Source organism: Podarcis cretensis (genome assembly GCF_951804945.1).
Source record: "Podarcis cretensis genome assembly, chromosome: 6".
NCBI classification, from domain to species: domain Eukaryota; kingdom Metazoa; phylum Chordata; class Lepidosauria; order Squamata; family Lacertidae; genus Podarcis; species Podarcis cretensis.
This window is the reverse complement of record NC_137175.1, coordinates 2,545,618-2,572,651: the sequence shown is the minus strand read 5'-3', so window position 1 is coordinate 2,572,651 and position 27,034 is coordinate 2,545,618. Positions and strand designations below refer to the sequence as shown.

At 47.7% G+C, this 27,034-nt stretch overlaps 1 protein-coding gene across 1 annotated transcript; it reads left to right on the top strand.

The window, feature by feature from the left end:
* The first annotated feature begins 4,755 nt into the window (after positions 1-4,755).
* BPIFB2 (BPI fold containing family B member 2) lies at positions 4,756-27,032 on the top strand. Its single transcript, XM_079979615.1, has 16 exons — positions 4,756-4,841; positions 6,572-6,708; positions 9,290-9,395; positions 9,523-9,627; positions 10,611-10,757; positions 11,773-11,830; positions 13,160-13,220; positions 18,241-18,332; positions 19,054-19,248; positions 19,910-19,951; positions 20,856-21,032; positions 22,584-22,651; positions 22,871-22,916; positions 24,572-24,635; positions 24,790-24,866; positions 26,656-27,032. The coding sequence occupies exons 2-16, from the start codon at positions 6,603-6,605 to the stop codon at positions 26,695-26,697; spliced, it is 1,386 nt and encodes a 461-aa protein (XP_079835741.1). The 5' UTR covers positions 4,756-4,841; positions 6,572-6,602; the 3' UTR covers positions 26,698-27,032.
* The last annotated feature ends 2 nt before the right edge of the window (positions 27,033-27,034 follow it).

The following is a 27,034-nucleotide window of genomic DNA, read 5'->3' as shown; positions in this document are numbered from 1 at the left end:
AGCAGTTTTGCATATGTCATCCTCATGTCCCGCTTGCCAGATTCCTGCAGGCATCTGGCCGGCCACTGTGACCACAGGATGCTGGTCTGATCCAGCAGATGCTGTTCTTAGAATCATAGAATTTTAGAGCTGGAAGAAACACCAAGAATCACTTAGTCCCACCCCCTGGAATGCAGGGATCTCAACTGAAGCATCCATGACAGATGGCCAGCCAACCTCTGCTTTAAAAACTTGAAGTCCACCGCCTTCTGTTGAACAGCCCTCAGAAAGTTCTTCCTGATGTTTAGTGGGAATCTCCTTTCTTGGAACTTGAAGCCATCGGTTCGGGTCCCGCCTTCCAGAAGAAAAGAAGTTTGCTTCACCTTCCACATGGCAGCCATGAAGATGGCTACCATATTTCCTCTCAATCTCCTGTTATCCAGGCTAAACATACCCAGTTCCATCAACTGTCCTCCTAAAGCTTGGTTACATCGCGAGTCCCCCCCCCCCCCATGGAAATAAAGGCACATGACACAATTATTAAGGTTAATGGGCTAAATAAGGCCACAACTTTATTGGTTATAGGTGATGAGCGGTATTGGCTTAGGCATTGGTCCTAACTGACTATATCCGACTGCAACCTGAAGTCTGGGAAGGGTTAACCACCAGTCGGGGGAGTCCTGCTGATGCACATCAACTAGGAACTCCCCTGGGGTCACCGCTAAGGGGCGTGTCTTAGGCCCTCACCTCCCCAGGCTTCAGACAGGGCCACGCCCCCCGGAATCCTTTATCAGACTATCCTTCAATATGTGGGGCAGGTGATGGCCCTTCCTCCCCTCTTCCATCTATAGAGCAATACCAATGCCTAACCGCCAATACCTGGAAAGTTGTGATGATTTGCTACGAGGTAGGCGAAAACCAAATGGCTGGTGCCAACTTGCCAAGTGGAAAAATTCCTACCAGGCCCCTCAGTGGCGACCAACCAAGGTCCATAGCAAGGTCAAGGAACGAAAACCTTATAGGGTGGGAGGGTGGGGAAAGCAGGAACAGCTGGCGGGCCAGCAAAGAGGGAGATCCCCAGCTATGTCCTGCCTTAAATAGGGCAGGCCACGCCCCGAGCCGGCTGATTGGCTGGCCAGGAGGTGACACGGCCGGGAATACCCCCAATCGCGTGGGGGCTGGGTTCCGCAACTCCACCTCCTCCAAATTGGCCAGGAGGTGATGCGGCTGGGGATCTCCCCAATCGCACGGGGGCTGGGTTCCAGCTGCCTCACAGGTGGTGGGGCTGTGAAGCCCGCAACTCCATCTCCTCCGAAGGGCAGAAGTGACTTTTCCAGACCCTTGACTATCTTGGTTGCCCTCCTCTGCACACCTTCCAGCTTGTCAACGTCCTTCTTAAAATGTGGTGCCAGAACTGGACACAGGACTCCAGGTGGGGTCTGACCAAGGCAGAATGAAGGTAAAGGTAAAGGGACCCCTCACCATTAGGTCCAGTCGTGGCTGACTCTGGGGTTGCGGCACTCATCTCGCTTTATTGGCCGAGGGAGCTGGCATTTGTCCGCAGACAGCTTCCGGGTCATGTGGCCAGCATGACTAAGCCGCTTCTGGTGAACCAGAGCAGCGCATGGAAAAGCCGTTTACCTTCCTGCCGGAGCAGTACCTATTTATCTACTTGCACTTTGACGTGCTTTCAAACTGCTAGGTGGGCAGGAGCAGGGACCGAGCAATGGGAGCTCACCCCGTCGCGGGGATTCGAACTGCCGACTTTCTGATAGGCTAGTCCTAGGCTCTGTGGTTTAAGCCACAGCGCCACCTGCATCCCTCAGAATAGAGTAGGACTATTACTTCACTTGATTGAAACACTCGACTTCTGTCAATGCAGCCTGGATTTCCATTCACTTTTTCCGTTAAACTTGTGGTCTGCTAAGACACCAAGTCCCTTTTCACCTGTGCTACTGGCAAGCCAGGTGTCACCCATCTTGTATTTGTGCAGCTGGTTATTCCTGCCTAAGTGCTGAACCTTAAGCGATGCTCTCCAGTGTGATGGGCAGGTGAACCCAAAGGTGAAACCTTTGTGGTTTGCTCCTAAGTGGCAGAGAAGGCAGCCCTTTTGCAACGTCAAGATCTCTTTAGCGAGTCCAGGATCAGGATGCTGAAAGATGGGAAAGGACTCTGAAAGCAAATAAGCCTGCTAGTTCATAACAAAGGGATGCCTAAATGGCTTAGGAACTCCGGAGAAAGAGTGTTGACTCAGAGATGCCCTGCTTTTGCAACTTTCACTGGGGCGTTTCAAAAAGAGCCATTAACACACACACCCTGCGCCCACTTCTGGTGCTGTCTCAACAAACAAAAGAGCCAGGAGATTAAATCCCATATCCAGGCATGTCGTAAGCAGTGCACACAGACCTCCTCTCCTTTGCAAAAGTTATTTGGGCAATGAACTGAATTTTAGGAAACCGGCCCCAGAGGGGGAAGTCACATTTGTCTGTGGCAGCCAAACCAAGATGATTCCCTAACAGCTTAGACGGGGGTCAGCAAACTTTTTCAGCAGGGGGCCAGTCCCTCAGACCTTGTTGGGGGCCGGACTATATTCTGAAAAAAATAAAATAAAATGAACGAATTCCTATGCCCCAGAAATAACCCAGAGATGCATTTTAAATAAAAGGACACATTCTACTCGTGTAAAAACACGCTGATTCCCGGACTGTCCGTGGGCCGGACTGAGAAGGCGATTGGGCTGGATCCGGCCGCTGGGCCTCAGTTTGCCTACCCATGGCTTAGAAGATTAGCTAGAAGGCAACATTGAAGCCTATGGTTGCTGTGGAATGGTTGAAAGGCTGAGCTTTGAACCTGGAAAGCCTCTCCGATTCGCTGGAGAGGCTCGTGGAATCTATCGGGCTGCTGTCATCTTCTCCTACGCTGCCCTCGGATTGCTCCCCCTCGCTCTCCATCTCCTCTCCTCCCTGCGCTCCCGCTGAGTCCCTGACACCTCTCTTGGACTTACTCAGTGCAAACCCTTCTCTTTCTGCCTCCATTTGCAGGGTGGTTTGCTAACAATGGCCTACCTCACTAGGGAGGGAGAGACTGTGTTGCGTAGTGGTTAGAGTGCTGGGCTGGAGAGGCCCAGGTTCAAATCCACAGACTAACCTACCTCAAAAGGCTGCTGTGAGGATAAAATTGGGGCAGTGGGGGAGGACTATGCATGCCCCCTTGGAGGTCCTGGGAGGAAAGGCAGCTAGGGCAGGAGCCAATGAAATGATGCGAGGATTATTGAGATAATACAGTTATGTGCCACCCCATTCTCAAAGCAATGAGAGGCTCTGGGAATTCCAGGTCCTTACCCAGAGTTTGGTTTCCTTGGGATGAAGGTCAGCAGAGACTCTGGAGTTTTTAACATATATGGTTTTATTTACACATTTATACAACTTGAGCATGGACGTGAGTGGCGCTGTGGGTTAAACCACAGAGCCTAGGACTTGCCGCTCAGAAGGTCGGCGGTTCGAATCCCCATGACAGGGTGAGTGCCCGTTGCTCGGTCCCTGCTCCTGCCAACCTAGCAGTTCGAAAGCACGTCAAAGTGCAAGTAGATAAATAGGTACCGCTCCGGCGGGAAGGTAAACGACGTTTCTGTGTGCTGCTCTGGTTCGCCAGAAGCGGCTTAGTCCTGCTGGCCACATGACCTGGAAGCTGTACACTGGCTCCCTCGACCAATAAAGCGAGATAAGCGCCGCAACCCCAGAGTCGGGAACGACTGGACCTAATGGTCAGGGGTCCCTTTACCTTTACAACTTGAGTACAGGATGGGGGGGGGTGCTCACAGCATCAACAGCCCAGGAGATATTTCTTCTCCATCAGTCACAGCTTTGGTTCCAGCACAGAGCAAGCCAGTCTCTGTTTCTCCAGCTCAACTCACAGCCCAAAACTGTGGGTGTCCTTCTTCTACCTAGCAGCCAGGTGAGTTGGGGGGAAGGAGGAAAGGCCCACCCATGAGCCTGGAGGGCCTAATAATAATAATAATAATAATAATAATAATAATAATAATTTATACCCCGCCCATCTGGGTGGGTTTCCCCAGCCACTCTGGGCGGCTTCCAACAGAATATTAAAATACAGTAATCCATCAAACATTAAAAGCTTCCCTAAACAGGGCTGCCTTCAGATGTCTTCTAAAAGTCTGGTAGTTGTTTTTCTCTTTGACATCTGGTGGGAGGGCGTTCCACAGGGTGGGTGCCACTACCCATCCCTTCATTGCAGCTCCTGCAACACAGCTTCTTCGGATCAGGACCCTTGAGTGGACAGCGGAGGTCATTACCTTCCAAAGAAACTTGTTCAGCAGTAGAATCCGCCATTAGATTTTAACTCACATCGGGTACGGGACCCCAAGAATTCATCCAGATAGACCCCCCTCAGACAAACAATACAAATGAAATGGCTTTCGTCCTTTGCAAAGGAAAAAAATGTGTCATAAAGGTCTAGCAGTTCCTGCTGGATCCTAAAGTTTGACTTGGTGGGGTCTGAATCCCAGATGCCTTGTCATCTCAGAAGCTCTGAGACCTGCTAATCTTCTCCCCATTTGACCAGGCACGGTGCTTCTTTGAGAGTGATGGATGGATAGATTGATTGGTTGCATCCCAAATATACATTGTGGGTTGTGTGCAGAAAGCAGGCTCCCCATTTTCCCACAAGTAAACGTTTCACGCCCTTGGCAAACCTAAGCTCGACATGTCTCCTGACCTTCAGCTTTTTGCCCACACCTGGTAGCCAAATAAAAGCCAAGTCTCCTTCGCCCACAGAAGCAAGGGAGGCAGCAGAAGTGGTCCAGCCAGGGTCTCTGGGATCTACCACCTTCCCAAAGCAGTAAGGTAAGATCTGAGTCTCTGGGTGGGCTGGCGAGTTCAAGTACCCCTGAAAGACAACCATCCAACCTCTCTTTAGAAACCTGCAAGGAAGGAGAGTTTGCCACCTGCAGCCAAAGATACACCACCTTTTCCATTGCACATTAAAAGCCAAAAAATCACAGCATCAGAGAGCTGGAAGAGAATCTTGTGGCTCAACGCAGGTTGTAACTGCAGCATCCATGACCGATGGCTCTCCAGCCTCCGCGCTATATTATTATTATTGTTTGTTGTTGTTGTTTAGTTGTTTAGTCATGTCCGACTCTTTGTGACCCCCTGGACCAGAGCATGCCAGGCACTCCTGTCTTCCACTGCCTCCCGCAGTTTGGTCAAACTCATGCTGGTAGCTTCAAGAACACTGTCCAACCATCTCGTCCTCCGTCGCCCTCTTCTCCTTGTGCCCTCCATCTTTCCCAGCATCAGGGTCTTTTCCAGGGAGTCTTCTCTTCTCATGAGGTGGCCAAAGTCTTGGAGCCTCAGCTTCAGGATCTGTCCTTCCAGTGAGCACTCAGGGCTGATTTCCTTCAGAATGGAGAGGTTTGATCTTCTTGCAGTCCATGGGACTCTCAAGAGTCTCCTCCAGCACCAGAATTCAAAAGCATCAATTCTTCGGTGATCAACCTTTTTTATGGTCCAGCTCTCACTTCCAGCTTTCACTTATTATTATTATTATTATTATTATTGTTATTGTTATTGTTATTGTTATTGTTATTGTTATTGTTATTGTTATTGTTATTGTTATTGTTATTGTTATTGTTATTGTTATGTCATGCAGCAAGAATGCCCAGGCTGCATAGGTGGGCATGCACAGAATGTTACTAGTCCTGCTGTGGTCTCAACCACAGAGCCTCTTGGGCTTGCCGATCGGAAGGTCGGCGGTTCGAATCCCCGCGATGGGGTGAACTCCTGTTGCTCTGTCCCAGCTCCTACCAGCCTAGCAGTTTGAAAGCACACCAGTGCAAGTAGATAAATAGGCACCACTCTGGCAGGAAGGTAAATGGGTTTCCATGTGTTCTAGTTTCTGTCATGGTGTCCCGTTGCACCAGAAGCAGTTGAGTCATGCTGGCCACCTGACCCGGAAAGCTGTCTGTGGACAAACACTCCCTCAGCCTGAAAGTGAGATGAGCGCTGCAACCCCATAGTCGCCTTTGACTGGACTTTACTGTCCAATAATAATAATAATAATATTTTTTTATTTAAACCCCGCCCATCTGGCTGGGTTTCCCTAGCCACTCTGGGCAGCTTCCAACAGAATATTAAAATACAATAACCTATTAAACATTAAAAGCTTCCCTAAACAGGGCTGCCTTCAGATGTCTTCTAAAAGTCTGGTAGTTTTTGTTCTCTTTGACATCTTTGACACCTTGACATTCCACAGGGCGGGTGCCACCACCGAGAAGGTCCTCTGTCTGGTTCCCTGTAACTTGGCTTCTCGCAATGAGGGAACCACCAGAAGGCCCTCGGCGCTGGACCTCAGTGTCTGGGCAGAACGATGGGGGTGGAGACGCTCCTTCAGATATAGTGGACAGAGGGGTCTTTTACCTTTTTACCTTGTGAGTGAGTAGGCATTTCAGGTTGTAGCAGGTTGAAGGCACTATTTGCTCCCATGGACCTTCTGTTGCTGGCCTACAGAAGCTGCAAGATCCTTTGGGCTTTGACCATTGTCCTTTCTCTCGTGCCTCTTCCTTTCCCCCTAGGTTGCCCAGCGGCTGCACCACAAAGCAGAAGATGTTGAAGCTTTGCATCCTGGGGGTCCTCCTTTGCCTCCTTGTCCCCTCGCAAGGGTCCACCCCAGGGACTGTAGTGAGGGTCAACCAAGAAGCCCTTGAGTATGGTGAGTGCCCTCTACACAACACCTTGCATCTCTTGAAGACCTGGACTCAACATTAGTGAATTTTTGTAATCATACAAGAATTAGCACAAATGACACAGCCCAGCCGACTCACGTTCCTCGACGCTTGGAGGTCCTTCGGTGCTCTGTGGTGCTATGCAGTCTATTCAGAACCTCTTCTGAATGGATTTCCCCCCAAATTGATTTTTGAATTCTGGATTTATTGTTATTCATGCTTTATACTGTATTTTATGCTGGTTTTTGTTGCATCAATTAAGTGTTTTAAATTTGTTGTTAGCCGCCCTGACCCTGGTTTTTGAACCGGGAAGGGCGAGGTATAAATAAAAATTTATTATTATTATTATTATTATTATTATTATTATTATTATTATTCAGAGTAGACCTGTTGAAAGCAATGTGTGAAAGCCCGTGTAGTGTAGCGGCTGGACTAGGACCTGGGAGCAGAGGCGTTGTCTTGCACCCAAGATTGGGAGCTGGGGCTGGCATGTGGGGCACATGCAATGTCATGCATGCAACATGCATCACACATGTGATATCATGCACACAACGCACATCACATCACATTTGTGGGAGGGGGCCAAGCCTAGAGCCCAGCGTGGCAACTTCCTCTCTCATGCTCAGGAGGAATCAGCGAACAAACTGCTCTCCACTCAGCCTCTTCCACCCCTGCCAGCAGATATTGAGGGGGGGGCAGAGACTTCTCCATACCCAAGGAGTTGGTCACCTGCCTGGGAGACACCAGGGTTCAAATCCCCACTGGGCCATGCCACTCCCTGGGTGGTCAGGGGGCCCAGACATTACCTCTCAGCCTGGCCTAGCTCACGAGGTTGTTGTGAGGATTAAATGAGGACGGGGAGGAGAACTATGTTTGCCACTTTGAGCTCCCTGGAGGAAAAGGTGAGCTATAAATGCAGAGTTAAGAGCATCGGACAGAAGATTACCAGGTTGATGAACTATATGGAATTGGCAGAAATGACTGGCAGAATCCGAGACCAGGGAGAAGAGACGGTGGAAGAAGATTGGAAAAAGTTTAAAGACTATTTATAGAAATATTGTAAAATTGACGAATGTTGGAAAAATGTTGGAATGAAGTTATATGGCTTTAGTAGAAATGTTATAAGGAATTAAGTATAGATAGATTATTAGAGTATTAGGGAAAAATAAGGTTAGAATATGTTAAGATAAATATAGGACAGAAAACAGAGAAAGATGGAAAGGAATTGCTGAAACTATTAACAGAAGTGGAATACAAAAAGGGAGGTGTGAGGAGGTTGTTGAAACAAGTAAATGAAAGATATGACATTGAAATTGTATGATGTGTGTTAAATTGTTTTTGTTTTGTTTTGTTTAGCTTATTGTGTTAGTGTTGTGTAATGTTTTTATATTGTATGGTATTGTTTTTTTTCTTTTTTTCTTTTTTCTTTTTTCTTTCCTTTTTTGTAGTGTTTAAAAGTAATAAATATTATTTTTTTTAAAAAAAGAGATATAAATGCAATAATCCACACCAGGGCCAGGGCCTTCTCAGTGATGGCTCCGACCTGGTGGAATGCTCTGTCCCATGAGACCAGGGCCCTGCAGGATTTAACTTCCTTCCTTCTCTGTAAGACAGAGCTATTCCGCCTGGCCTTTAATTAGAATTCAGCCTGATCTTCTATTTCCCTTCCTTCCCTCCCCCTCCCCTTTTATGAAGATCACTCGCTCTGAGACCCCACAGCTAATTCTCCCCTGGCCTCCTCGCTGGCCCAAGTAGGACCAATTCAGCCAGCTAGCCCTGGGGATTATTTAATTGATTTTTGAATTTTATTGTTATTCATGTTTTTATATTGTATTTTATGCTGCTTTTATAATTAAGTTTTTTAAATTTGTTGTTAGCCGCCCTGAGCCCGGTTTTTGAACCAGGAAGGGCAGGGTGTAAATAAAAAAATATTATTATTGTTATTATTTTGGACCTAAGTTGCGCATGCCCGTTAATTAGGGCTGCCATATTTCAAAAAGTGAAAATCCAGACACAAAAGTTGTTGAGCTCTTTTTTGGGGAAATTCGGTCACTTCCGAATGCCATTTAATGTACCTGGATTTCCCCAGACATTTTCAACCCATTTTGGAAAATTCTGGCAGGACACATTTTTTGATGGACAAATCCCAGATATGGAATGGAAAACAAGCGAGGTCCCAACCAAAGAAGAATTGCCACTTAAGCTGGTGGAATATGCTTCAGCTTGCAGACTTAACATATAGAGAACAAGAAAAACATAATGTTTAGAGAAGATTGGGAAATGTTTATTGAATATATAGGGGGAAATTGTGTACACTTGAAAACACAGGCAGCATTAAGATAAATTCAACGGTGTAAATAAGTTTTGATGGATGCAATAATGGAATACTGAATGGCATAGTTTTTGTAAAATATGCAGGGATTTATGATATGTAAAATGAACAACGGAAAGGGAAGAAGGGAAGTTATTGATATTGCAAGGATGTTTAAATGAGTATTTAAAATTGCAAAACAGAAAACCTAATAAGATTTATATAAAAAATGGCCCCTTCTCTTAATATCTCCACAGTCTGCCAGCAAGGGAAGCCGTCCTTGCTGCGAGGTCTCATGGTCATTCAGATCCCAAATTTCATGAGCCCACGAACCATTATTGGATCACTTCTGAAGGTTGTGGGGTGAGTGATGTCTCTCACAGGGGTTTCTGTAACCCAAGGAGGTGGTGGCCCAAAAAAGTCTGGGAACCACTGCATTTGAATATTGATTGCTATTTATTTTTTCCCTCCCCTCCGCCTCCTTTTGCAGAATCCGAGTTTTGAACGCTCAGCTCCCTCATCTCTCCGTGAAGCTCATCCCAAGGACTGGTGTCCAGCTGTCCCTCAGTGCCCAGCTGCACATCAGGGGCAGCGTGTGAGTGACCTGCTTCCGGTTCAGAGTTCTAAAGGGCGGTTAACTTAGGATACTAGCAGTCGCTATCAGACCCAGGTGTCAGGGCAGGTGCCTCAGGGCCGTGAGCAAGGTAATCTGGAAGGCCTGGATCTCCAAGTGGGTGAGAGGGCCTTGAAATATATTTTTTTAAGTATTAAGAAGACCGCATGCAATTTGCAAACTTCAGCCCATCAGAATATGGCTGCAAATTGAAGCATACACTCTCTGGGAGATCTGCTCTCTTCCACTATTGAATACGAATATGAATACAAATATGAATACCAATACGAATATTATATTATTTATAACCCGCCCATCTGGCTGGGTTTCCCCAGCCACTCTGGTCGGCTCCCAACAGAAGATGTCTTCTAAAAGTCAGATTGTTGTTTATTTCCTTGACATCTGGTGGAAGGGTGTTCCACAGGGAGGGCGCCACTACTGAGAAGGCTCTCTGCCTGGTCCCCTGTAACCTCACTTCTCGCAGTGAGGGAACCTCCAGAAGGTCCTCGGAGCTGGACCTCAGTGTCCAGCTGAATGATGGGGGCTCTCTGTCTCTCCTTCTCTCTCCTATTACTTTCTTGATCTTCCTTCCTTCCTTCCTTCCTTCCTTCCTTCCTTCCTTCCTTCCTTCCTTCCTTCCTTTCTTTCTTTCTTTCTTTTACTGAGTTTTAGGTGCAAGTGATGCAAACCAAGAGTTTATGTTGAGTAAACTTTGATAGTAAACTTTGGAGTATGAAAGCTCCATGTTTGCCAACTTGACATTTAATAAGAGGTTGAAAAATTCAATTGTGTAGGAGGTTTCGGAGGAGCAAATTCAATTTGACTACAGAACTGTGGGCAGGTTAAGTCAGCTCCCATGAGAGCAGCAAGCTATGCACTCCTTAGTCTTGGGGCGAACGGAGAGGCGTGAGCTCCCTGGGCACCCAACGCCCTCAACTGACCTTTCCTCTTGCCCCTTGGCACAGCTTGATTGCTCCAGTGGAGCTGAGGGTGGGCTCCTCCATCCTGCTCGACGTCCGTGTCATGAGAAGCCCCCATGGATTCCCCATCCTGAGCGTCACGGCCTGCAAGTCCCTTCTGGGAGACGTGGACATTCTCCTGGGAGGTAGCAAGTGAGTAGCGGATACCTGTGCGCAGGTTGGGCTTGACTTGTGCTTTCTTGCAAGGGGGATGAAGTTTCACCTTAACTAGATTTCGTTATCCTACCCTGAAAAAGAGAGTTTTGTCGAGCAGCATGGGTCTATTGCTAGATTCATCTCCTGCTCTCTCCACCACCTATGCAAACATCTGGAGAACATTTTGAACTCTCACCACCTATGCAAACATCTGGAGAACATTTTTATCTAATCCCCCGCCGCTATGTCCCACTTGTCTTCCATCATGGAACTCAAGGTGGTCCTAGGCAGTCTCCCTCCACCCCACCCCACAATTTTTTGGGATACTCTGCTCCCTGGGAGAGAAATCTCTGTCCATAGATTTGCAGAGGGGATGAGGGTGGTGGAAAAAAAGACAAGAGGTTCCCTAGGAAAAAGTGGGGTGGGGAAAATGTCACCCTCCTGCCAAGGATTCTGTCTCCTTAAAGGTCATTTGTGGGGATGGTCTTTTGTCCCCCTCTATTGTGGATTGTATGGGACGCAGGTGGCACTGTGGGTTAAACCACAGAGCCTAGGACTTGCCGATCAGAAGGTCGGCGGTTCAAATCCCCATGACGGGGTGAGCTCCCGTTGCTCGGTCCCTGCTCCTGCCCACCTAGCAGTTCGAAATCACGTCAAAGTGCAAGTAGATAAATAGGTACTGCTCCGGCGGGAAGGTAAATGGTGTTTCCGTGTGCTGCTCTGGTTGCTGCTCTGGAAGCGGCTTAGTCATGCTGGCCACATGACCCGGAAGCTGTACGCTGGCTCCCTCGGCCAGTAAAGCAAGATGAGCGCTGCAACCCCAGAGTCGGCCACCACTGGACCTAATGGTCAGGGGTCCCTTTACCTTTTTATTGTGGATTGTGGATGATCACCCCTTGGTTCTCTTCTAATGGAAAAAAATATGCATATGAAAGTTGTATGCAAGAGAAAAACTGAAAGTGTTTGAACACTTGCTCTTTCTGATTCTTCTTCTCTGTGTCCTGCTCTCCAGTTTGCTGGGCTTCCTGAAACCCCTTCAGAACCACATCCGTGCTGTCTTGGTTGACAAGGTAAACTGCTTTCCTCATTCCTGTTCATTTTCGCACACACACACATGAGAAAGGTCTTTGCTCTGGACCTGATCATGAGGCAATGTGAGGCAGTCATCTCAAGCAACCGAGTTTCTTGGGTTCTGCAGGGTTGCTGTCGACAAAGAGCGTTGGGATGTGAGAGGCAGGATGCCTTGGACTTGCTTCTTGGATGGCGAGTTCCCGCCCCACCCCCAGCAGAAATAAAGACACATGACACAATTATTAAAGTTAATGGGCTAAATAAGGCCACAACGTTATTGGTTACAGGTGATGAGCGGTATTGGCTTAGGCATTGGTCCTAACTGACTATATCCGACTTCAGCCCGTCCGCTTGAAGTCCGGGAAGGGTTAACCACCAGTAGGGGGAGTCCTGCTGATGCACATCAACTAGGAACTCCCCTGGGGTCACCGCTAGGGGGCGTGTCTTAGGCCCTCACGTCCCTAGGCTTCGGACAGGGCCACTCCCCCTGGAATCCTTTATCAGACTACCCTTCAATATTTGGGGCAGGTGATGGCGCTTCCTCCCCTCTTCCATCTATAGAGCAATACCAATGCCTAACCGCCAATACCTGGAAAGTTGTGATGATTTGCTACGAGATAGGCGAAAACCAAATGGCTGGTGCCAACTTGCCAAGTGGAAAAATTCCTACCAGGCCCCTCAATGGTGCCCAACCAAGGTCCATAGCAAGGTCAAGGAACGAAAACCTTAAAGGGCGGGAGGGTGGGAAAAGCAGGAACAGCTGGCGGGCCAGCAAAGAGGGAGATCCCCGGCTGCGTCCTGGTTTAAATAAGGCAGGCCACACCCCCAGAGCCAGCTGATTGGCTGGCCAGGAGGTGACACGGCTGGGAATACCCCCAATCGCGTGGGGGCTGGGTTCCGCAACTCCACCTCCTCCAAATGGCAGAAGTGGCTTTCTCCTCTCTCCCCTCCCTCTCCCTAAGGACAATAAGACATGGATGAAAGGGTAAAGCAATCAAAGATGTAGAAGGGTTGGGGGGAAAGTGAGGCAGTGGCTCTATGACCCCCTCTGGCTCCTACAATTTAAGAAGGATACAGACAAGCTGGAGGGTGCACAGAGGAGGGTGACCAAGGGTCTGGAAACCAAGCCTGATGACTAACGGTTGAGGGAGTTGGGTATGTTTAGCCTGGAAAAGAGGAGACTGAGAGCAGATATGAGAGCCACCACAAGGTAGGGTGGCCCACAGCGATCTGTTGATGAAACTCTCGCGTGACGAGACAAAGAGCAAACCCCTTGCAGCTGACTCACTGACCCTCCTTCCCCACCCCTCACTTTCCCTTTCACATAGATGTGCCTGAGCCTCTCCAGCGTGGTCCTGGGACTGAATGCCAGGCTGGGCACTTTGGTTGGTAAGTTGCCGCATGAAGGGAGGAGCTTCAGGGTTCCTCTGCCTGCCCACCCCATAACTCATAGCAGAATCGAGGGTTATCTGTGCACCACACATTGCGGAAACGCAGAGTAAAAAATATTCTATTGTTATCAACAACAACAGCAGCATCAACAATAATAATAAATGGTGAAACAGCCATGTAATGCATTTCAATGCATTTAAATTGACAAGTGTGAATGCAAGGGCCATTACAAAATGCACCAGAGAAAAGACTTATTCACAGCTTCGGACCCTCATACCTACAGGACCACCTCTCCCAGTATGCCCCGCAGAGGACCTTAAGGTCCATAAATAGCAACACCCTAGAGGTCCCGGGCCCAAAGGAAGTCAGACTAGCCTCAACCAGAGGCAGGGCCTTTTCAACACTGGCCCTGGCCTGGTGGAACGCTCTGTCTCATGAGACCAGGGCCCTGCAGGATCTGATTTCTTTCCACAGGGCCTGTAAGACAGAATTGTTCTGCCTGGCTTTTGGCTTGGAATGAACTTGATCCCCTTCCCCTCTTTCCATTTTCCTTTCTCCTGTGATGGAACTCCTATTTGGAGACTTCCCTGGCTTTTTTCTGGCCCATGTAGGACCAGTCTGGATAGTTAGCCTTGGTGAAGACCTGACATTTTCATCCCCCCCAAAGTTTTTGAGTTTCTGCTGAAATGAGGCTGCATTTTAATGTTGTATTTTAATCTTGTTTTTTAAAGTTGTATTTCAATCAATTTTTTTATATCTGGTGTTAGCCGCCCTGAGCCCAGTCTTGGCTGGGGAGGGCGGGGTATAAATAAAATAACTTCTTCTTCTTCTTCTTCTTCTTCTTCTTCTTCTTCTTCTTCTTCTTCTTCTTATTCGGCGCATAGTTAAACTATGGAACTCCCTTCCATGGTAAGGGCCACCAGCCTAAGTAAACGTAAAGGGACCCCTGACCGTTAGGTCCAGTCGTGGCCGACTCTGGGGTTGCAGTGCTCATCTCGCTTTATTGGCCGAGGGAGCCGGCGTACAGCTTCCGGGTCATGTGGCCAGCATGACTAAGCCACTTCTGGCGAACCAGAGCAGCACACGGAAACGCCGTTTACCTTCCCGCTGGAGTGGTACCTATTTATCTACTTGCTCTCTGATGTGCTTCTGAATTGCTAGGTTGGCAGGAGCAGGGACCGAGCAACGGGAGCTCACCCCGACCTTCTGATCGGCAAGTCCTAGGCTCTGTGGTTTAACCCACAGCGCCACCCGCGTCCCAGGCCACCAGCCTAGATGGCTTTAAATGAGGACTGGGCAAATTCATGGAGGAGGGGAGGGCTATTGATGGCTACTAGGCAGGATGGCCTTCCTCCACAGCTGGAGGCAGCAATGCTTCTGAATTCCGGGGGTTAGAAGCCACAGGAGGGGAGATGCACAAATCCTGTTCAGTTGCTGTGAGAACAGGATGCTGGACTCAATGGGCCAATGGCTGATCCAATAAGCTCTTTATATATTCTCATGATGGCATCGGAAAATGCCAACGATGTGAGGAAAGGTGAAGAAAGGGGAACAGCCTGAGTCTTTTACATAACTTGCTTGCAAAGAGATTGGGCAGAAAACCAACCCACCCGATAGGTGTGGAGACCTTGTTGATCCAAGGTTGAGCTCAGTTTACCTGTTGGAGGAGCAACTTCCTCTTTGCTCTGCTCCAGAGCCCAGTGTCAGTTTCTCCAGAGCCCCTCTGTCCTTTTTTGATCCCTATCAATGGGAAAATTAAATATGCTTTAAGGGCCGTGTAAGGAGGAAGGTCAATATTGACCAGCACCTGCTCAGTCAACAGAAGATTACAAGAGCCACCTTCCTGCAACAAGGTCCTGGAGCTGAGCCAGCTGGGAATATATTTCGGAGAATTGCAGTGGCCTGTGTGTTTATGTGTGTTCCTGGTGAATGTTAGGGAGCCTTGAGAGTTCCTTTTCTTTTGAGTGTATCAGATATATTTTGCTGAGAAAGCAGCTGCAAGGTTCATTCCCTGACTGGCTCTCTGTTGGCCTACTGGCCTTGACCAGGTTCATACTGGTTCTCTTGTGAGATCTTGGGGCTGTGCGGTTTTGTGTGGGATCTCATAGGCAGTTTCAATAGCAAGCCAACAGATCTGGGTCAAAGGCAGAGATTCTCCATGTTCAGGATACCCACACAGCCCTATTGGGTAGATCTCAAGCATCCCCTATAGAAGGTTCAACTTCAGTCCTCCATTCTGAGGCTGCTGAGATAGCAAAGACCACTGTAAGGCAGAGTACAACCTAATTTGTTATCAACACAAAAATATGACGCTTCATTTTTTTAAAAATAATATTTATTAAAGATTTTCAAATATAAGAAAAAAAAAAAGAAAAACATCCAAATTTAAGGCCTTATTTTCAATATCATCTTTCCAGGACTTCCCCCTCCCCACCCCCTCTTGTATTCCAATTCTTTCAAATAGATTCAACAAATTCTTACCCCAAATTTTAAAATTATTATCATTAACCCAATTTAAAAAATATTTTCCCATCCCCTAAAATCGACCTGTTCCCTTCCACGAGTTCCCCTCTTTAATATAAGATACAGATTAGCATAAAAGAATTAAAAAAAGAATAAAATATAATTTAACACCCTTTGGATTCCAAATTTCCCTCCCCCCTTTCCCGGTTGCGTTCCCAATGTCCATCAAATCCACTGTCTCCTGGAGCTCCCACATCTGAACCATAATCTAAACCATAATCCTTCACCAGTCCGCTTTGCCGTCTTTTTAATAATCTTTACCGTCTTTTAATCATCTTTAATTTCAAATGTCCAATCTTAGAAAGGGTCTATCTTCCAACTTTGTCCAGTTCTTGTATTTCTTGTTGTTCTTGATGTTCTCTCTTCTCCTCTCTCTTTTTTTTCTTTTTCCCCCCTGCTCTCCTGCACAAATGTTCTAATTCCAAAAAGCTTGTAATTCCTCTACAGAGGCTTTGTTATTCAGGAACAAAACATTACGTCAAGTCCCTTCCATTCTTCAATAGATAAATCTATTGTCTCCTTTAGTGTCTAGACCTCTGTAGACAAAATAGTGTTCCATTTCTGCAGTTTCCCAGGAGATAAAATGTCTGATTCAAATTCCATGCCAACGAAACTTGTAATAACCCACAGCTCCTCTAGAGGGATTATAGTAACTCAGTTTCATTCCCGATCTCACCCACCAGTCAAAGTAACTTATTATTCCTTGTTTTAAACAGTTTATATCCAATTTATAACAAATGTAACCAGCAAAGTCCTCGTAACAAAGTTCTCTTTTTGTTCTTCAGTTTTGGCAGCTCCTTTGACAGCTGTCAAAACCTCTATTTCTCCTCTCCAGGCGCTCTCACGGATCGCTCCCGGGGCTTCGGGGGGGGGGGGGGGTTGTATTTTAATTCACATTCCACTCTTCTCCTCCAGCCCAGCTTATAATTTTCCATCACGAAATTAATATCTTTATCAAAAGAAAAGGTTGCGCTCGATCTTAGTTGTCAGGTCCTTTGCTTTAGCTCCTCTACAACAGGGGGGAGGTTGACTTCCTTTTTATACCTCCCCCGCTCGCTCCGAATTTAAGAAAAAATTTATTCCCCTTTTTAATCCAAGTTCCAATTACTCACGGGTTGTTCTTTTAAGTCCAGATTTTCAATGGAAGAAGTCAGCGCTCTCTGCCAAATGGCATGCGGCTTCGCTCGGCAGGGGAAGCGGAGGACTCACAGCACCCCCCCCGTCACCTGCTCCGCAGCCTTTAAAAAGGCTCCTTCGCGTTGTCGGGGGGGGGGCGCAAACGGTGCCAGCCGAGTCACCATGCCCATGGGTTTCAGCGCCCATGGTTTTTGAGGGTCCCCACGTCGCCGGCGCGGTAGAACCCAGCCCCTGTCGAGCAGACTCCCTCCGGAGCTCGGAGGGAGTCCGCCATTCGGCGATGGCGCCAACCCAGAAGTCCCAAAAATATGACGCTTCAGTGTGCAGAGTCAGCCCATTGATCCGTCTAGTGGCTGTAGGATTATAGTTTGATAACAAATTATTTTGCATACTTTCTTATTTACCCAATTAGAGATTGCGAAACACAAAGTGTTTTCGCCCAAGACGAATACTTGTACAGATGTTACGTCCTGTATGCAGCCATCCATACGGCATCAAAACAAACTTGGAAAATCTTTTCTATTACAGATTAAACTCACAGGATAGGTTTCAGTCTAAAGCGTCATTTTTCCATAGTGGTGTATTTTTAAATCTTACTCATAACATTTATACCCTGCTCTGCAGTGTGTGTGTGTGTGTGTGTGTGTGTGTGTGTGTGTGTGTATATATATATATATATATATATATGCCCTCAGAGTGGCTTATAAAAACCAGTACTAAGTCCTCGGTCCCTGATGCCAAGCTCTAAAAAGGCACAACACACAAGGAAAAAGGAAGGTGTGAGAAGGAGGAAAAAGCAAATTCATGCAGAAGTTCTTAAAAGTTGCAGCTGATGCCCGTGGCAGTTCTTGGTGTCTTCACAGAATCATAGGACTTTGGAGTTGGGGGGACTCCAAGGGTCATCTAGTCCAGCCTGCTGCAATGCTGGATTTTTAAATTGCATTTTAACCTGTATTTTAAATTGGGGTTTTCCCCCCTTCTCCCTCTCTTTCCCCCCTATTATGTTTTTACTGTGATTTTATTTTATTGGTGTTATCCGCCCTGAGCCCGGCTCTGGCCGGGGAAGGCGGAGTATAAATAAAATTTATTATTATTATTATTATTATTATTATTATTATTATTATTATTATTCCCTTGATAAAGAGCAGTCCTGCCCTTGAATCACCCTCCAGATCAGACCCAGGAACACAGGTAGTGGACACAAGGGGCAGGGCACCTTGTACAGTACTTGAATTGGAAGGTACTTCATTACGATGATTGATTTATGAATGGTGATGAAACTGCAGAGTTAAAACTGCATGCAAAGCCCTCAGTGTAACCCAATGTCCTCTGTGTGCCATCTTTTCGCCCCCTGCAGGCCTGAATTCCATCAACCCCATGTCAAGCCTCCAGTACGCCATGATGGAAGATCCTGAGATCACCGAAGATTACATTGATTTGGATTTAAACGTAGGTTCTCTACACCCTACCCCAAGCCTGCGGGGCTCCCACTTAGCCTGGGAACCAGACCTTGCATGAACACTGATGTGCCATATAGCTCAGAGTCAGGACAGCTGCTCTGCATGCAGAAGGTTCCAGGTTCAGCCTGAATCAACATCTCCAGGTAGGAGCAAGGAAGTCTTCTGCTAATGGGTATTGTAGACCCGCCTTCCCCAACCTGGTGCCCAACAGATCTTTTGGAGGACCACAAGACATATCTGACATAGCCAGCTGGACTCATAGCCCAGAATGACTGGAGGCGATCAGGTCGTAGAAGATGGATGGAAACAATATTGATGCATCCTCGGTTTGTCTTGCAGGATAACCTGGAAAATGATGACCAAAAGTCCAGTGGTAGAATTATTATTTAAGATAGAGTAGGAGGTTCACAGGCTATGAGGACTTGCTCACAAATCTATTGACAGCTGGACGAACTATGATAGCCAGGAAGTGGAAGGGGCAAGCAGAATATAAAATGGAAGAATGGTATAAAGAGATGTGGGATATAGCTATTAACAATAAATTAGCGTGGGCCATTAAGGTAAGACGGGGAATATGCAGGAGAGATGATTTTGAGGAGATATGGAGGATTATTTGTAGAGGCAGGAAATGCTTCTGCATACCAGTCGTAGGAAAACGGAGGAAGGGAGATGGCACTTAATTCTCTCTGTCTCTTCCCAAATCTCCGCAGGCTGTCATTGCACTGATGGGGAAGCCAGTCGACTTCGAAACCGCCGGCCCTCTGCCCCCCTTCTCTCTGCCGCCCCCAGAGACGGTTTCCGACGACTCCATGGTGAACATGGGTCTCTCGGAGCATCTCTTCGCCAGTCTTTTCGCCAGCCTGGAGCAATCGGGAGCCCTGAACCTCCAAATCGGAGGCCAGTCGGTCAGTAGAGGGAGTGTGATTTGTGCGTTGCGAATGCCACCCTAAGCCGAGCCGAGCCCAAACCTGTTTATTTATTTCCCAACATTTATACCCTGCTTGATTGCAATACACACACACACACTCACACTCACACTCAAAGTGGTTTATGGAAAATATAAAACAATGGAATCACCAATGAGAAGAAGTCACAGCAATAATTTAATTAAATATCCTTTATTCATAAAAAAAAATATTTGCCTACAGCTGTGTGATTTACAAAAATCTATCAAAGCAGTTTCTTTTGTTGTTGTTGTTGATTATGTTTATTTAAATCCCTCCTTTTTCCCTGTCAAGGACTCAAAGTGGTTTACAGATAAAATAGAAACTGCTAAACACATAGGGAAACAATTTTTAAGAAGGAATTAAACACACACACACACACACACACACACACACACACACACACACACAAATGCAAGTTTAAACTTGCATGTATGTGTGTGTGTGTGTATCTACACACTATTCTAAAAGAAAAAAAAGTGTTTGCAGATAATGCAGAAATGGGACAGACTTCTGGAAACAGACAAACCTGGAATGTCCTGGACTCTCAGAGCAGGGAGACAGAGGGGAGATCCAAGCTGTTCCTAAGGCCCGAGACTGAGAATTCTTTGCTTCTTTTCAGAGCCACCTCACCACCTCCATGCTGGAGCAGGCCATCCCCTCGGTAAGTAATGTCCAGGAACCAATGCAGGGCTGGCGAACCCTTTATTTGATCTGAGAGGTATTTTAAGGTAAAGGTAAAGGGACCCCTGACAGTTAGGTCCAGTCGTGGCTGACTCTGGGGTTGCAGTGCTCATCTCGCTTTACTGGCTGAGGGAGCCGGCGTACAGCTTCCAGGTCATGTGGCCAGCATGACTAAGCCACTTCTGGCAAACCAGAGCAGCGCACAGAAACGCCGTTTACCTTCCCACCATTTACCTTCCCGCCAGAGCGGTACCTATTTATCTACTTGCACTTTGACGTGCTTTCGAACTGCCAGGTTGGCAGGAGCAGGGACTGAGCAATGGGAGTTCACCCCGTCGAGGGATTCGAACTGCCGACCTTCTGATTGGCAAGTCCTAGGCTCTGTGGTTTAACCCACAGCGCCACCCGCGGACCATAGCTGTCAACATTTCCCTTTTCTTGCGAGGGATCCTATTCAGAATAAAGGAATTTCCCTTTAAAAAGGAAAACGTTGACAGCTATGCCAGAGACGGGGGTACACATGGGCATGCAACTGCCTAATGGCATCCGCGTCACCCAGGGGATTGCAGCTACAGAGATAAGAAAAGAAGAGTTGTTCCATTGTCTGGAGGGGTCACTTTCTGGTTTGCATGGAGAAGCCATTTTCAACGGAGCCCAGCGACAGAAGTGTGCAGCTGTATTGAGGCAGCGTTGGGTCTTGACATTTTGCGCCCCTAACAATTTTGCGCCCGGAGCAACCGCCCCTTGTGGTTCCCCCCACTACGTGATTGGGTAGAGCGTCTCTGCCAGGGCTAAAGGGGCCTAATTCTGCCTAAGGCAGCTTCAGGTGTGCGATGGGCCGCAACAATGCAGATAACAACCCCCTCCTTCCATTCCCACTATAGATCTCAAAGCGTTATCCCAAGTCTGTTGCCTTGATGCTCAACGTGGTGGTCAGCAAGCTCCCCATCATCAGCTTCCATGAGGGCGCAGCGATCCTGCGCCTCAGTCCCGCCATCCAGGTGGGCGTGGCTGAATCCGGATCTTTCCAACAGTCGCAGGCACTCTTCACCTTGGGCGTGGTGAGTGAAAGCAGCTAGCCTTTGTTTCCTTGTTCTCCTGCCTTGGCAACTTGCAGCTCTCAGGGAGATGACGGCTTGCTCAGGACGAAGGCTAGATGTCAAAGCTCTTGCTGGACACCAGCCGTTGTGCTGGGCTCCATCTGACTGCAGCCGGGACGAGCCTCGCAGTGCAAATGCACACCTGTGTGTGAACCGCCATCTACAATGGCTGTACATCCATATGGAGCTCCTAAGGGACCATCTCACCTCATATATCCCTGTACTGCAGCTATGCTCCTCAGATGAGGGCACTGCTGAAAGCACCATGTGACCTAGAGATGTGTTTGGTATGTACTAGAACCTGGGCTTTTAGTGTTGCAGCTCCAGTCCTCTGGATCGAGTTGCCAGCTCAAATAAGACAAGTGTGTAGCACACTGATATTTTATGCACTGTCCTCTTGAAAATCAAGCAAGCCATGCATCAAAGAAGAAGTCTCTTCTTGAAGTCTGACCTGGTCATTTTAGGGAAAATTAATTGTACTATTGTAGAAACGGGGCTATTTCTTTTAGTTTACCAAGTCTGCAATTTTTATTTATAGTTGCAGTCTGTATTTTATCTTACTACCCGACTCTTTGGCAGCTTTCAATTGTCAAGTGGTTTATAAATATTTGCACTTGTCCATCGACACTCTGGAGAATGAGTGTGCCTGCCCATGTAGGATTTTAAAATATAGGATTTCTGCCCTCAGTGGGCAATGGGTTGGGTGAGCTGTGGGTGGGCCAGAGAGCAAGCTGCACAGGCCGGGGGGGGGGGGGGTGCGGCAGGTTGGGTGAGGTGTAAAAGGAAGTGAGTTGGCAATGGGTGGGATGGGTTCGGCAGGGTGTGGGGTGTGTGTGACAAGCAACACAATCACAGGTGGCAGCTCCTATTATTACAACAGTTGTGCCTTGGTTGTGGAATGCCTTGGTACTCGTACATTTTGGCTCCCGAACTTTCAAAACCCGGAAGTCAGTGTTCCGCCTTTTGAACTTTTTTGGGAAGCCGAACGTCCGATGCGGCTTCCGCTATTGTTTCCGGTGCGCCTGCGCAATTGGAAGCCAACCAGAAGCCGCGCCTTGATTTCGGAAGTCGAACGGACTTCCTGAATGCATTCTTTTCAAAAACGAAGGTACGACTGTATATTACTATTACAATGGTACCTCTGGATGCGAATGGAATCAGTTCTGGAGCCCCGTTTGCATCCTGAATGGAACGAAAGACGTGTCTGCATGTGCGTGTGCCGGGTTTCGCCGCTTCCGCCCATACACATGATGTCATTTTGAGCGTCTGCGCATGCGTGAGCAGCAAAACCCAGAAGTAACGCGCTCCGTTACTTCTGGGTCGCTGCGGAGCGCAACCGGAAAATATTTAAGCTGAAGGTATGACTGTACTATTAAAATTTGAATACCACCCTTCATTTGAAGATCATAGCATGGTTCACAACATAAAAGTATTATAAACAAACAAACAAAGGATAGAGCCTTTGTAGCTTTCTCTCATGAAAATGACCCCCTCCCGGTCTTCCTTTTGCAGGACCTGAGCTTAGCTGTCAAACTGGATGTCACAATTACAAGTCTCCATCTGACAGTTGCCGTCCATGGGTGAGTTCAGTCAGACATTTTACTTTCCTTACCATTTTACTTCCTGCCTCACCCCGCCCCCCTGAGGAGGGCCAGCTGTTTTCTGCTTTCACTGTGGCGAAGGAGGAAAGGGACACTCCAGTCCCCGTCCTTTACTCAGGGACCTGATGGACTTGAGTGTCCAGTTCAGTTGTACAGCTGACACCATCATGGCTCATGTCGTTCTGCTTTGTCTTGCAGAGATGTTGGTCTGGAGGTGGAGTCTTCCAGCGTGGAGATAACAGAGGTATGCCATCTGCCGTTTGCCTTCCTTGCTGCGCTCCATGGGCGTAGCTAGGATTTTTACTTGGGGGGGGGGGGTTAGCTGTGTATTTTACACCCATACTGTGCTCCCAAGTGGGTGCAATAGCTGTTCTGAGCCTGTTTAGGCCACGTCTTCTGCAGTATCCCAGGACTCTAGGGGGCTCTGGGTGCCTGAACACCCACAAAAAAATTGTTGTGGGTGCTCAGCTCCCACACCGCAGGGTCCCTGACGCAACCTCTGAGGTTCTACAACAGGGGTCAGCAAATTTTTCTCTGGCCGGCTTCCAACAAAATATTAAAATACAGTGGTCTGTTAAACATTAAAGGCTTCCCTAAACAGGGCTGCCTTCAGATGTCTTCTAAAAGTCTGGTTGTCGTTGTTCTCTTTGACATCTGGTGGGATTCCAGATGTGTAAAAGCCCCAGGTCTGACCCTTAGAGTCATTTCTAACTTTTGGTTTCTCCTACTGTACGTTGATTATCTGTGTTGTTTCACCAGCAATGAATTGTAGTCTCTCTGCAGAGGGTTGTTTCATTCTTACTCCATGCGCACATGTGTCCGGGGACCAGGCGTGCCAAACCTCCCTTGCGTATGGGGGAAGGACCACAGGGCAGTGGGTGGCACACCCGTTTTGCTTGCAAGAAGTCACAGGTTCACTTCCTGCCATAATAATAATAATAATAATAATAATAATAATAATAATATATTATTTATACCCCACCCGTCTGGCTGGGTTTCTCCAGCCACTCTGGGTGGCTCCCAACCGAATATTAAAAACGCAATACAGCATTAAACATTAAAAGCTGCCCTAAACAAGGCTGCCTTCAGATGTCTTTTAAAAGTAAGATAGTTGTTTATTTCCTTGACATCTGAAGGGAGGGCGTTCCACAGGGTGGGCGCCACTACTGAGAAGGCCCTCTGCCTGGTTCCCTGTAACCTCGCTTCTTGCAGGGAGGAAACTGCCAGAAGGCCCTCAGCGCTGGACCTCAGTGTCTGGGCTGGACGACAGCATCTGCTGGTAGGGCTGTGAAGCAGCCCTGAGTCTACAACCCTGGGGAGTCACTGCAAGACATGGAAGAATCTGTCCATTTCAGCTGCTGTGGTTTCTCTTTCTTCCATTCTTAAATTCAGTTCTCCACATTTTGCAGCAATTTGTGATGTTTAATAAAGTGAAACTTCTCTAGCATCTTAGTGCAAATTTTGCCTAATAAACACATTTTTATATGCAGTTTTGACTGAAGAGGCATTTTTTTTGCGAGCAATTTCCCCACATGCAATGTATTTTTTGCCTCTTATATCTTCATCTTCATACACTCTTCCCTTCACCACATGCATTCTTGTAAACGTTGGTTGCTTTGAGAACTGCATCGCAAAATTCAGGCGAGTGCGGATTTCAAAGCCTAGTCCTGTGTTTCGGTCTGCCTATTGTTTCGAAACGTGTGAATTGGATAGAATAGGCTTTCGGTGCTTCGTCAATCAAATTTCTCCCCCATTCCTAGTTGCTGTCAGTCAGCACAGATGAAATTGTGCTAGGAAGACCGGTGGTCTGACTCTGCTTAAGGGAGCTTGCTTGTGCTCCTCTGTGCTCATTCATGTCATGATCTGGGACCAACCCATTGCCTTTTCTCTCCCTGACAGATCTCCCATTTGAGACGTGTGGTCATCTCCGAATTCCAGGATGCTTTCCTGGCTCACGTGAACGGTAAGGCAGGCGAATCGCTTCAACAGCAGCTCCACTGAGTCCTAGGAGCTCAGCACCTAGAGGGAGGGGGGCTGCATGAAGAGCATGGGCCCTTGCCCCACAGTTGCCCCATCAAGTTGGGGGTGTTGACCGTGTTGTCTTTTTCCATTTGCAGCTGCTCTGAGTGTGGGGATCTCTCTTCCCAAGCTCAGCAACGTCCAGTACATCGAGCCCGAAATCGAAATTCATGAGGTGAGACTCCTTGGGCTGCGCTGCCTCCGTCCTTTCCTTCACCCCAACTTATTTAGCTAATACATCCCCAAATCACCTGCCTGAGGGTTTCCCCACAATGGGCATCTGGTTAGCCACTGTGAGAACAGGACGCTGGACTAGATTGTGGGCCCTTTGGCCTGGTACAGCTGATGTTCTTCTGAGTGGTCCAAGATGAACACAACAGCTGAAAATGCTCAAGGTCTTCTCCTTAAACTCTGAGCATAACTGAGGTCAGATTGGCCCACCTTTGGAAAACATGGCAGCCTGTCAATAATAATAATAATAATAATAATAATAATAATAATAATAATAATTTATTGTTTATACCCCGCCCATCTGGCTGAGTTTCCTCAGCCTCTCTGGGCAGCTCCCAATCAAGAATTCTATGATTCTATGATTCTATGATTCTATGATTCTATTCTATGATTCTATGATTCTATGAGTGGTAGAAACAATACAGCATTAAATATCAAAAACTTCCCTAAACAGGGCTGCCTTCAGATGTCTTTTAAAAATAAGATAGCTGCTTATTTCCTTCACATCTGAAAGGGAGGGTGTTCCACAGGGCGGGCGCCACTACCGAGAAGGCCCTCTGTCTGGTTCCCTGTAACCTCACTTCTCGCAACGAGGGAACCACCAGAAGGTCCTCGGCGCTGGACCTCAGTGTCCGGGTAGAACGATGGGGGTGGAGATGCTCCTTCAGGTATACTGGACCAAGGCCGTTTAGGGCTTTAAATTTAAACCCTTTGAATTGTGCTTGGAAACATACAGGGAGCCAATGCAGATCTCTCAGGACCGGTCTTGTGGTCCTGGTGGCCACTCCCAGTCACCAGTCTAGCTGCCACATTGTGGATTAATTGCAGTTTCCGGTTCACCTTCAAAGGTAGCCCCACGTAGAGCGCATTGCAGTAGTCCAAGCGGGAGATAACTACAGCATGCACCACTCTGGCAGGGCAGGGAGGGTCTCATCCTGTGTACCAGATGGAGCTGATAAACAGCTGCCCTGGACACAGAATTGACCTGCGCCTCCATGGACAGCTCTGAGTCCAGAATGACTCCCAGGCTGCGCACCTGGTCCTTCAGGGGCACAGTTACCCCATTCACGACCAGGGAGTCCTCCACACCCGCCCGTCCCTTGTCCCCCCAAAACAGTACAGTCATACCTCGGGTTACAGGCACTTCAGGTTGTGTGATTTCAGGTTGCGCACTGCATCAAACCTGGAAGTACCGGAACGGGTTACTTCCAGGTTTTGGCACTTGCGCATGCGCAGAAGTGCTAAATCACACTTTGCGCATGCACAGAAGTGCCGAATCGCGACCTGCACGTGCGCAGACGTGGCACTGCGGGTTGCGAATGCTGCAGGTTGTGAACGTGCTTTCCGCAAGGATCACATTCGCTACCCGAGGGTGAGGGTGGAGACGCTCCTTCAGGTACACTGGACTGAGGTCTTTTAGGGCTTTACAGGTCAGCACAAACACTTTGAATTGTGCTCGGAAACGTACTGGGAGCCAAATGTTGTTGGGCCACATACGACTCCCATCATTGCTGAACCTTGGCTATGCTGGTTGGGCTGATGGGATTCGGAGTGCAACACCATCTGAAGGGGCACTGTGTTGGCTCCTGAGTGCCATCTTGCACCCAGTCTCCTGAGCCCCAGAAATAAACTGCTTCTGTGTAGGGTAATTTGAACACCTTTCCATATTGTTCCTCTACCCAAGATCCCCCTGGCAGCATGTATTGACTCTTCTCTTGCCTTTTAACTTACAGGGTTATGCTCAGGTCAACTGTGACCTTGACTACCAGCCCTGAGCTGAAAAGAAGAGCACAGACTTCTCCTCTGCAAGGCACATTTATCTCTGCTCTTTGCACCTGCAAATCCTTTCGCTTAAGAATGAAGGAGAGTCCACCTTTCTTTGCTGCATGAAATAGAGGAAACACACCTGGTGGTTTGGCAGCAGGCGATGAACAGGGGTGTGATCTGGAACTCATTCACTCAGAAATAAGGCCTGCCAATTTAAAGGAAACTTACTTCCCAGTAACGCACGGGTTCATGCATTCATTAAGTGTTCTGCTTTCTCAATTCTTTTCCTGTAAATTTTGTTGAGTGAAATAAATACTATGGGCAGCAATCGAGCCAAAGCAAAGT

Bases quoted from the DNA above. Each gene is read 5' to 3' on its own strand.
- BPIFB2 (XM_079979615.1), top strand. From the start codon at position 6,603: ATGTTGAAGCTTTGCATCCTGGGGGTCCTCCTTTGCCTCCTTGTCCCC. The intron at 13,221-18,240 runs GTAAGTTGCCGC...CGCCCCCTGCAG, and splicing joins CAGGCTGGGCACTTTGGTTG to GCCTGAATTCCATCAACCCC. The intron at 21,033-22,583 runs GTGAGTGAAAGC...TTCCTTTTGCAG, and splicing joins CACTCTTCACCTTGGGCGTG to GACCTGAGCTTAGCTGTCAA.